The sequence below is a fragment of the Pteronotus mesoamericanus genome, unplaced genomic scaffold, assembly GCF_021234165.1.
Source record: "Pteronotus mesoamericanus isolate MK-2021 breed Mesoamerican mustached bat unplaced genomic scaffold, CSHL_Meso_final contig_58, whole genome shotgun sequence".
NCBI classification, from domain to species: domain Eukaryota; kingdom Metazoa; phylum Chordata; class Mammalia; order Chiroptera; family Mormoopidae; genus Pteronotus; species Pteronotus mesoamericanus.
The window spans coordinates 9,126,820-9,139,458 of NW_026555205.1; the positions used below are offsets into that span (position 1 = coordinate 9,126,820).

The 12,639-nt window shown below is 35.7% G+C and overlaps 1 protein-coding gene across 2 annotated transcripts in view; it reads right to left on the minus strand.

Annotated features, from left to right (window-relative positions):
* The window catches only part of ATG4A (autophagy related 4A cysteine peptidase), a 63,164-nt gene extending 50,700 nt beyond the window's left edge, over nucleotides 1-12,464 (minus strand). The window contains exon 1 of one of the 2 annotated variants that reach the window (XM_054580375.1): nucleotides 12,409-12,464. In XM_054580375.1, the coding sequence (XP_054436350.1) occupies nucleotides 12,409-12,418 (10 nt within the window). In that variant the 5' untranslated portion in view covers nucleotides 12,419-12,464. Of the gene's footprint in view, nucleotides 1-204; nucleotides 234-12,408 lie in introns of those variants that run through there. The other variant, XM_054580376.1, reaches the window with a different exon arrangement.
* Between the last annotated feature and the right edge of the window lie 175 nt (nucleotides 12,465-12,639).

Consider the following 12,639-nt stretch of genomic DNA (forward strand, 5'->3'; position numbering starts at 1 on the left):
GAAATGGCCAGTGGGATCCCCCTGAGAACAGCGGGGTCTAAACCAAAAACGGAGATCTCTAGCCCACAGCACCAGAGCCCAAAAAGTACATGGAAAACAGCCAGCTGAGAAGAGGCAGGGTTGGTCTCTGCCAGAGACAGGAGGCTGGAGATGCAAAGAGCCTTCTATAGGGCCAACGCAAAATTTTTATTTGCAGGCACTTACCCTGGTCTCCGGCAAAGGCGCAGCAGAGTGGGCTGGAGACGCCTGAGAGACTGGGGAAGGAGGCTTTGGGAAGAGAACTGAGAGAGTACCCGGCGGGATCTCAGTGCTGACTCATCCCCCATGCGGCAGCAGCCCTTTTGCCATAGAAGAGGCCACTTCCCCTGAGGAGCACGAGTGTCAGAGGACCCAATAACCTCGCCCCCAGGAGGGACTGCACCCTACCCTGAGCTATCTAAGGCAGCCTGCTAAGGGCAGAGTGAATAGATAAACAGCTGAAGGACACAGACACAGACAGTAGATTCCTGGAAGTCTTGAACAGACTGCCTAAGGTCGGACAGGGTCAATATCTGACATCATCAGAGGCAGATTCAGAAAGTAAAAACAGTGGACTCCAACCATAGAAGTTCACACCACAAAGTCAGGAGATCAAGACAGATCAACGTAAGAAGCAGAAGCAAAAGAGAAGAGTCTCACAAATAATGGGAAGACAAAGAAATACCCCCCAGTCGAAGGGAAAGGAGGAATCCCCACAAAGAGAACTAAATGAAATAGAGGCAACTAAACTATCAGATACTGAGTTCCAAACAATGATTCAAAGGAAGCTCAATGAGCTCAGTGAGCTAAGAGAGAATTACCAAAAACTACAGGAAACGACAAGGAACTTACTGCAAACTATATCAGCATGAAAAAGGACATAGAAACTATCCATAAGAGACAGGAGGAAATGAAGAATACAATTTCTGAATTGAAGAAAACAGTAGAAAGAATCAATAGTAGGCTAGATGAAGCTGAGGACTGAATCAGTGAGCTGGAGGACAAGGTAGAAAAAAGCTCCCAGACAGAGCAAGAAAATGAAAAAAGACTCAGAAAGAATGAAGAGGCATTGAGGGAAATGCAGGACAACCCGAAATGTAATAATATCCACATAATAGGGATACCAGAAGGAGAAGAGGAGGAGGAAGGAATAGAGAACCTGTTTGAAAAAGTAATGATGGAAAACTTCCCTAATTGGAGGAGAGAAAAAGTCACAACGTCCAGGAAGCACAGAGGGTCCCATTCAAGAGGAACCCAATGAGGCCCACTCCAAGACACGTCATCATTAAAATGGCAAATACCAAAGACAAACACAGAATCCTAAAGGAAGCAAGAGAGAAAGAGTTAGTAACATACAAGGGAACCCCGATACAGCTAGCATCTGACTTTTCAACAGAAACCCTGCAAGGCAGAAGGGAGTGGCAAGAAATATTCCAAGTCATGAAAAGCAAAGGCCTGCAACCAAGACTGATCGACCCAGCAAGACTCTCAATTAAAATGGAAGGTGAAATAAGGAGTTTCCCAGACAAAAGAAGGCTGAAAGATTACCCCTCCACCAAACCAGCACTGCAAAATATGCTAAAGGGACTGCTTGAAGATGAAGAAAAAGTTTCTATGAATACCCAGTTCCTTTCAGAGTTGCCAATACTTGATATTACAAATATTTTTAATACTCATTAATCTGATTGTGACAATGATGTTATTTTAATTTTTCCTTTACTATTTGTTGAAACTAAACCTGTTTTTGTATATTTCTTGCCTATTTCTATTATTTCTTTTTTAAAAAGTTTTAAATTACTTTTTGGTATACTTTACCCATGTATTGATTAAAGGTTTGCAGAACTTCCCTCATCCCCCCCAAAAAAAACAACTTATTAACCATTTGTTAGATGTGTTGCAAATACTTTTCTATTCTATTCCTTGTCCTTTAACTTTTTATATATATATATATATTACTATATAGTTAAATGTTTAATATAGTCATATTGTCAATATTTACTTCATAGCTTCTGGGGTTGAATATTTTACTTCAGGTCATGAAAAATATTAGTTCTATTTTCTTCTAAAACTCCTTAGATTCTACATATTGATTTTTAACTCACCTTAATATTTCTTGTATAATGTGTGAAACAGGGCTCTATATTTGTTTTATATAAAGTAATAGTGGTCCATGCACCTTATTTGTTTAATAAGTCTCATTTTACCCATTGAATTGAAATATCAATTTAATCATACATATATTAACCAGATATATATGTTTGTCTCTAGAATGTTCTTTATATTTCATTGATCTACTTAATTATTTCTGTGCTGCTGTCATGTTGGTTTAATTGCTGAGACTTCATAATGGTTTTAATTTTTTTAAATATTTTATAATTAACTGACATTTAAAAAATATAAATAAAAACAATCTACATTTAAGAAAGAAAGAAAGAAAGAAAGAAAGAAAGAAAGAAAGAAAGAAAGAAAGAAAGAAAGAAAGAAAGAAAGAAAGAAAGAAAGATGGAACTCTTACCTTTTGCGACAACATGGATGGAAGTGGACAATATTAAGCTAAGTGAAATAAGCCAGTTAATGAACGACATTACCATATGATCTCACCTATAAGTGGACTGTATTCAACAAAATAAACTAACAAACAAAATAAAGCACAGGCACGGAAACAGGAAGCAGACTGAAAGTGACTAGAGGGGAGAGACTAAGAGGACTATGGTGGAAATAAGGGGAAGTGACTAGACAAAGAACATGTATGAATGACCCATGTCCATGGACAACAGAGTGGGAATTGACTTAGGGAGCAAGGGATGGGGGTGGGATGGATGGAAGGGGTAAATGGGGAAAAATTGAGACAAGTGTAATAGAATAAACATGATTTATAAATAAAAAATAAATTTAAAAAATAAATAGTAAAAATACAGATTCAATTTTATTAATAGTTATAGGGCTACTCAATTTATATATTTCATATTGGGCGTATTTGTATTTGTGTTTTTCAAGAAATTTGTCCAATTTATCTAAATTGTAAAATTTACATGTATAAATTTATTTGTATTATTACTTTATTATCCCTTTGGTTTCTGCTGGTCTCTCGTAATATATGCTGCCTCATTCTGATATTAATAGTTTGTACCTTCTTCTCAGTCTTGCCAGAGGTTTGTCTATTTTATTTACCTTTTCAAAGAACAAGCTTTTTACTTCATTGATTTTCCCTATTAATTTTCAGTTTTCAATCTCATTGATTTCTGCTCTTATGTGCATTATTTCCTTCTTTATGTTTGTTTTGGTTTTATTTTGCTTTCCTTTTTCTAGTTTTTTAAGGTGTGAAGATAGACTTTTTAATTGGAGACTTTTCCTGTTTTCTAAAGTGAGCATTTAGTGCTATAAATTTCCCACTCAGCAGTGGTTTAGCTGCAGATTACATATTTCTGTGGTAAAGAATACATATGAAAACTACCCTCTTAACAAAATTTTAAATGTATGTTAGAATACAGGGTGGGGCAAAAATAGGTCTTCATTTATAAGTAGCCGAAGCACAGTTTATTCTTGTATGTCATTTATTAATTATTTTATTATTTTCCAGATGAAGATCTGTAAACCTACTTTTGCCCCCCCTATATTGTTAACTATAGGCACGTGTTGTAGAGCAAATCTCTTAAACTTTTTCAATCTTGCATGACTGAAACTTTACACCCATTCAACAACAAGTCCTCATTTTTCCCCTCCCCTCAGCTCTGGCAACCACTGTTCTACTTTCTGCTTTTATGAGTTTGACTCATGGAATCACAGGGTGAAGAAGCAGTTCCATTTTTAATTTTTTGAGGTAACTCCAGATTGCTCTTCACAGTGCCTGCACCAGTCTGCATTCCAACAGACAGTGCACTAGAGTTCCCTTTTCTCCACATCATCGCCAAAACTTGTTGCTTGTTGATTTATTGATGATAGGCATTGTGACAGTCATGGGGTATCTCATCGTGGTTTTAATTTGCATTTTTCTGATGATTAGTCACATTAAGCATCTTTTCATGTCTATTGGCCATCTGTATGTCCTGTCCTCTTTGGAGAAGTGTCTGTTAAGGTCCTTTGCCCATTTTTCTTCAAATATTTTATTTATTTATTTTTAGAGAGAGTGGAATGGAGCGAGAAAGAGAGGAAGAGAAACATCAATGTGTGGTTGCCTCTGGCATGCCCCAAGTGGGGACCTGGCTCACAACCAAGGCGTGTGCCCTGACTGGGAATCGAACCAGCAACTCTTTGGTTTGCAGGCTGGCACTCAGTCCACTGAGTCACACCAGCCAGGGCATGCCCATTTTTAATTAGATTTTTTCCTGGTGTTGAGTTTTATAAGTTCCTTATAAATTTTGCATAATAACCCCTTATCCCTTAAGATTGGGAAAGAGACAGGGATGTCTGCTTTCACTGCTCTTATTCAACATAGTACTGAAAGGTCAAACCACAACAGCCAGACAAGAAGAAGAAATAAAAGGCATCCAAATTGGAAATGAAGAAGTAAAGCTTTCATTAATAGCAGATGACATGATACTGTATATAGAGAATCCCAAGGATTCTACCAAAAAACTACTAGAACTGATAAATGAATTCAGTAAAGTAGCAAAAAACAAAATAAATATCAAGAAATCATTTGCATTTTTATACATTAATAATGAACTATCAGAAAGGGAAACTAAGAAAACAATCCCATTCACAATTACTTCAAAAATAATACCTAGGAATAAATTTAACCAATGATGTAAGAGACCTGTACTCAGAAAATGATAATACAGAGAAGAAAGAAATTAAAGAAGAAATAAATAAGTGGGAGCACATACCATGTTTATGGATAGGAAGAATTAACATCATCAAAATGTCCATACTACCCAAAGCAATCTACAGATTCAACACAATTCCTATCAACATACTAATGGCAATTTCACAGAAATAGAGCAAATATCCAAAAATTTATATGGAACCACAAAGGATCCCCAATAGACATAGAAATCTTGAGAAAAAAGAACAAAGTTGGAGGTATCATGTTACCTGATATCCAACTATTCTATAAGGCCATAGTAATCAAAACAGCATGGTACTGGCATGAAAACAGACACAGATCAGTGGAACAGAATAGAGAGCCCAGAAATTTACGCACACCTCTATGGTCAATTAATATTTGACAAAGGAGGCAAAAACATAAAACTGGGTAAAGATAGTCTACTCAATAAATATTATTGGAGAAATTGGACAGAGAATTGGAAAAATGAAACTAGACCATCTTCTTAAACCATACACAAGAATAAACTCAAAATGGCTTAAAAACTTAAATGTTAGACTTTAAACCATAAAAATCCTAGAGGACAACATAGGCAGTAAAATCTCAGATAGTTTTCACAGCAATATTTTTTCTGATATATCTCTCAAGAAAGGGAAACAAAACAAAAAATAAATAAATGGGACCACATCAAACTGAAAAGTTTTTGCACAGCAAAGGAGAACATCAACAAAATGAAAAGACAACCCACTGAATTAATCTGTACTTTTAAAACTCCCCAAAAAGAAATTTTGGCCCAGATGGTTACATTGGAGAATTTACCAACCACTTAAAAGAGAATCAATAAAAATATTATACCAATTCTTCCAGAAAATAAAAGGGGAGACAATACTAACAGTTTTTATTATAAGGCCAATATTTCATTGATACCAAAATCAGACAAAAATTACCAAAAAATTAAATAACAAGCACTTACCATTCACAAATAGAGAAATAAAAATCCTTAACAACATAATAGGTTTGCAGAACTACAATTCAGCAATCTGTATACAAATTTATATACTATGACAACGTGGATTTATTTCAGGGATACAGGGCTAGTTCAATATTTGAAAATCAATCAGGGCAATTTACACATTAACAAACTAAGTAAGAAAAATTACATGGGCATACCAATCAACAAAGTAAAAGCTATTTGACAAATTCACTGCTCATTTATGATAAAAGTCCTCAGAAAAGTGGAAATGAAGGAGAATTGTCTTAACTTTAAATGGAATACATTTTTCAACTGAAAGAAAATATTTAATCTCTCAAGGTAACATCTAAGTGGGGAGTCCATTCTTAATGTATATCAAAACATCTTTAAAATCACTTCTTTCAATTTTAGTCACACTCAGAATCCTCCTCACATATTTACAAAAACAAAACAAAACAAAACAAAACCTACTGCTAACTTTATACTTAGTACCAAAAGACTACTTCTCCCCTAAGATCCAGAACAAGGCAACGGTTCAGCTCTCACCACTGCCATTCAACACAATAGTGGAAGTCCTAGCTAGAAAAAATAAGAGAAGAATGAGAAATAAAAGACATACAGAGTAGAAAGGAAGAAATACCACTGTCCCTATTTGCAGATAACAAGGTAGTCTACAAAGAAAATCCTAAGAAATTGGGAAAAAATATATATATAAAAGAAAACCTCCAAGAATGAAACCAGTAAATTTAGCAACATTTCAGGAATCATTGCACAAAAATCAATTGTATTACTATATACTACCATATACCATCAGTGAACACATGGAAACAAAAATGTAAAATACAATACCATTCACAGTCACTCAAAAAATGAAAGTGTTATAATTCTAACAAAACTTTTACAGGCCTCATATGCTGAACATGACAAAATGCTAATAAAAGATATAAAAGAAGATCCAGACAAATGCAGAGAGATACCCTGTTCGTGGTTTATAAGACTCAACATAGTAAAGATGCCAGTTCTCCACACCTTGGTACACAGTTATAATACAATTCTTATCAATATCCCAGAGAATTTTTTAGTATAGACAAGCTTATTCTATAATATATAGGGAAAGGCAATGAAACAAACAATACTGAAAAAATAATAAAGTAGGAGGAATCACTGTATCAACTTTTAAACTTATTATAGAGCTATAATAATCAAGATTGTCTTATGACACAGGAAAAAAATACATAAACGAATCAGAACAGAGAAGGCAGAAATAGGCCTATATAGGTTAGCGTAGTCACTTTTTACTGCAGTACAAAAGCAATTCAATGGAACTGAAGCAATTAAGATACCCATGCTTAACAAATTAACCTCTACCTAAACCCCACACTATATACTAAAATTACCTCAAAATAGATCATGGACCTGTATGTACAATGTAACTATAAAACTTTGAGATGAAAACACCTAAGAAAGTCTTTGAAACTTAAGGCTTGGTGAAGATTTAACAAAAGTATAATTCATAGAAGAAAAAAATCAATGAATTGGACATCATCAAAATTAAAAATTCCTGCTCTGTGAAAAATTCTATTAATAAGATGAAAAGACAAGTCATGGACAGGAAGAGAATATTTGCAAACTACCTACATGATAAAAAAAAGTTGTGTTTAGAATATATAAAGAACTGTGAAAACTCAACAGTTAAAAAACAACAAAGCAATTAGAAAATGGGTAAAGGACATGAACACATATCACTAAAGAGGAGATAAGGATGGCAGACAAACACATGAAAAGATGTTGACCATCATTATTCCTTAGAGTAATGAAGATGAAATCACAATAAGCTCTCACTATGCACCTATCACAATGGCTAAAATAAAAGAAAAGCAATGACAATGATGGTCAGGAAGCAGAGAAACTGGAGCTCCCATACATTGTTGATGGAAATGTAAAATGGTATAGTCATTCTGGAAAAAGTCTGTCAGTTTCTACAAAATTTAATATACACTAACCATGTGACCCAGCAATCACCCTCTTGGGCATTTACCTCAGAGAAATGAAAATTTGCAACTACAGAAAACACCTATATTCAAATGTTCATAACAGTTTTATTTGTAATAGCTCCAAACTGGAAATAACTGAAATGTTCCTCAATAGGTGAATGGTTAAACAAATTGCAGTACAATATATCCATAGCATGGAATACTTCTCAGTAAGAAAAAAAGAACAGATTACTGATACACATATCAACTTGGATGAATCTCAAGGCCATCATGCTAAGTGAAAAAGACTGGAGAAAGTCACATACTTTATTATTCCATTCATATAAAATTGTCAAAATGACAAAATTATAGAGGAGAACAAATTCATGTTTGTCAGGAATTATAGATAGCGGGGGTAAGTGGTGGGTGTAACTATAAAGGGGTAGCTTTCTAGTGATGAAATATTTCTATATCTTGATTGTGATGATAGTTATACAAATCTATACACCTGATAAAATAACATAGAAGTGCACACACATAATTCCAGGGTCAATTTCCTGGCTTTCAGATTATATTATAACTATGTGAAATGTAATGATTGGGATAAACCAGATAAAGAGTATATGGAGCCTTATAGTACTATTTTTGCAACTTCTTGTGAATCTTTTATTACTCATAATAAAAAGTTTAAAAAGAAACCACTTCTAAAGCAAATAGCTCAGAAACAAGAACGTGGAAGCTAAAGCCCAGGAAGTAAATACAATATTTTATTGTAATAGCCTATAAAATATGCCAGTTTCATGAAGGAATAACTTTCAAATGGGGAAAGTTTGTATAGGTCAGTGATATACAATATCAATGACATTAATCTGTAGCACCAAAACATGTGCTTAAAAATATTAGAGCCACACTATTAAAAAGAAAAAAATAATTCCTGCCTATGTTCATCTCTAGGGCTTTTATGGTGTCACAACTTATATTTAAGTCTTTTATCCATCTTGAGTGTATTTCTGTATATGGTATAAGTTGGTGGTTGAGTTTCAATAAAAAAAAATTAAGCTCAAAAAAAAGTTAAAAAAATTACCCTTTTCCACAGCATGGATGGACCTGGAGAACATTATGCTAAGTGAAATAAGCCAGTCAGAGAAGGGTAAGTACCATATGATTTCACTCATATGTGGAATCTAATGAACAAAATACAGACTGAGAGAGAGCAGGCTGACAGCTCACGTTTGGGGGAATAGTGCTGGGGGTGTGGAGGGATTGAGCAAAAAGAAAAAAAAGGCAATTTATGGACACGGACAATGGTGTGGTGTTTCTGGAAGGTAGGGTAGTGGGTGGAGGTAGGAAGAAGGTACAAAGAGGATAAAGGTGATGGGGAAAAATTAAATTAAATTAAATTAAATTAAATAGGAAAATATGTATTAGAGACAAAGATTAAAACGTCAAATTTTAACCAGGCAACTGGCAATTGCAAAGTGCTTGTAAAATGCCACATAAACAAATCGTATCTGCACACAGTGAAAAATCAGTCATGAAGGATCTTTGGGCCAGTTGTTTAAACTTTAGTAATTGGGGGGAATGGAGAAGTTTCATTCTGGATAGCCCAGAACCTATTCCTGTTATTGTCATACAGTTAGTTGATCTGCGTAACCCTGGCGGGGTATCCTGAAGTTTGTTTCACTATAGAATATATTTATTTCCAATTGTGCTATGGAAAAGTATTTGCACTGGGTAAAATATTCAGTAATAATTAGAAGGAGCAAATGGGAAATTGCCTATCTCTGCACTGTCCAAAATGATTACCATCAGCCACATAAAGCTATTTATATTTAAAATAATTAAAATTAAATACAATTAAAATTTTAGTTCCTAGATACATTTCAAGTGCACAATGTGGCTAGTGGCTGCTGTAGTAGATCAGCATAGATAGAGAACTTTTCCGTCATCACAAAATGTTCTATTGGACGAAACTCTTTTAGAACATGAAAAACATGTCATTTCCCCAAAATTACAGGCAGAGTTATAGCCCAAATAGCTCTGACAAGAATTAGTATTGCATTATCTGAGGTTTGCATTTATACATAATTTTATCTTTGGAAATATTGAGCACTCTGTTTTAGTAATTAAATGCTAGGGCTTTGGGGTAAGGTAGTCCTGCATTTTCAGTGTAGCTCCAACTTCTACTAAATTGTGTGAACTTACGCATGTTCCTTCACTTCTCTGTACCTGCACACTCATTTTTTAAAAGGTGGGGACTGGGGGATAAGAGCATCTACCTGACAGGGTTGTTGTGAAGGATTAAATGAGATAGCCCAATATCTGATAGATGTGATCTATAAATGTTAGTTACTCTTGGAGTTATTCTGTACGTCGCAAAAAAGAACTTGGCTTGTTCTACGACCTGGAATCTAGGTAACCAGTAGAAAAAGCAATAGAGAACATTCAATCATATAAGCTACAAAGGAGTCAGTCTCTAACAGCGCCCCCCTCACCTTTGACTCTTGATAGATAAAACGGCAGCCCTGCTCTTCCTCCCACATTTGGGGCTAGAGACAAAAGAGAAGTGGCCTTCTCCCTTAGAGATCTACTTGTCTTGTAGCTTTCAAAAAGTCAAGGGGTACCTCACCCTTGAACTTAATTATTCATACAGCTCAACAATAAAAAGACAATAAAGACAACTCAATTCAAAAATAGAAAAAATATATAAATGGATACTGCACTGAAGAGAATATACAAATAGGTAATAAGCACACAAAAAGATACTCATTATCATTAGCCATTAAAGAAATATAAATTATAACCACAATGAGATATCATTTCATATATAATTAGAATGGCTATAATGAAAAGAGATGATAAGAAATGTTGGTGAAGATTTGGAGAAACAGACACCCTCATACATTGCTTATGAAAATGCAATATCGTGATGCCTCTTTGGAAAACAGTTTTTGCAGTTTCTTAAAAAGTTAAACATCAATTTGCTGCATGATTCAGTATTTCCAGCCTTAGGCATATATCAAAGAGAAATGAAAACATATGTCCACGTGAAGACTCACACACGAATGCAAGCATTATTCACAATAGCCAAAAACTGGAAACAAGCTGCATGCCTACCAACTAGTGAGTGAGAAGACAGACAAAATCTGTTATATCCATAAAATGGAATACTATTTGTGATAAAAAGCAATGAAGTATCAAAAATATTATACTGAGTGAAGCCACACAAAAAAGACCACATATTGTATGATTTCATTTAGATGAAATGTCCAGAATAGGCAATTTCACAGAGGCAGAAAGTAGATTAGTGGTTACCTGCAGCTGGGAGTGGGAATGAGGATTAACTATAAATGAGCATGAGGGACCTTATTGGGGGTGGGGGGTGAAAATGTTCTAAAACTGATTATGGTGATGGCTGAACTACTCAGTAAAGTTACTAAAAATCATTTAATTATACACTTGAAATGGACAAATTTTATGATATGTAAAATATATCTTAATAAAGCTGTTAAAATATGATAAGAACAGTAGGGAAAACTGGGTGAGGCATACACAGGAACTCTGCATTATCTTTGCAACTTTTCTACAAATCTGAAGTTATTCTGTAATAAAAATCTATTTTAAAATTAACAAGAACACTTTACAGGATTCATATCAGTATGTGGCAGCCCCTATCTATGTGAAAAGACATTTACAAAATGAAGTAGTTAAGATCATTACAAATCAGCATTAACAGATAAACATTTGGAACAATTTTGATAATAGGGAACACTGACTGCGAGCCCAATTAAACAAAATGTTAGCCCTACAAAAGAATTTCATTATTCACACTAGTAGTCCTGTATTACAAAAAATAGTCTGTTGTTGTTGTTGTTGTAATATTTTGAAATTAATCAATAAACATTTGTTGAAATTTGTTTCTCTCTTGTTAAATAAGCTCCTACAAATTATGCAGGATTTTGCCTTTTGGTCTGCAAAGCCTAAAATGTTTGCAGAACGTTTGCCAAGCCCTGTTCAACACCACAATGAGATAAATATAACACAGACTCTATCTTGAGTGTATTCTTATCATTACCTAGTTTTGGCATACTGCCCTTCTGGATATGCCCTATAAAGGATAAGCCTTGCATCTCTTCTGTTATGGTACTATTTCGGATTTCCATAAACAGAAATATTACGAGCTTAATAATTCTAGCAAAGCCTCGATGTCATCGTTATTACCACAATATTAAAGGGCTAACACCATACCACAGTATCAAGATGACCCTCATCAACTTGTGTCACCAGGCTACGAACTCACCATGCGCTGGCATTACACTCTGCCTTTGGCATCACCCTAGCACATCACCTTACTCTGGTGCCAAACACTGTCATTGCTGTGACACCATTCTGTCCTGATGCCTTTCCGCCGAGATGTCAGAATAGTTAATTCCTACTTCTTTCCACTCCTGTGCTGGCGGCAGGGAGAGGGAGGGTTGCCACAGCCACCAGTAAGAGCTCAGGAGATAGTATCCAGCTCCTACTGTTGGCCCTTCCGCCTGCAGGTTAGGAGCCCCGTGGGACAGGACCTTTAGGCTCCCATAACTCTCTAGCCATGATTCCGCACCCGTTTCACGTGGCCAACTCAATGCACCACAGCGACCACCCACCCCGGTTCCACACGAAGCGGGTCCCAGTACCTGACTCCATTCTCCAGCTGTCATCCTGGGCCAATTCCACCGGCCACTAGACTACGGTGGCCGCGAGTGACCCTGGGACTTGTAGTTCCGCGCTGCGAGGAGCAGAGTCAGTGAGAACCACAGAGGCGCCGCCCGGAACTGAGCTCAAACTGCAACTCCCAGACGCGCCCTGTGATGGGGAAAGGTGCAAAGGAACGGGGGAGGTTTGTGATTGGGGGAGCCCTATCGGTC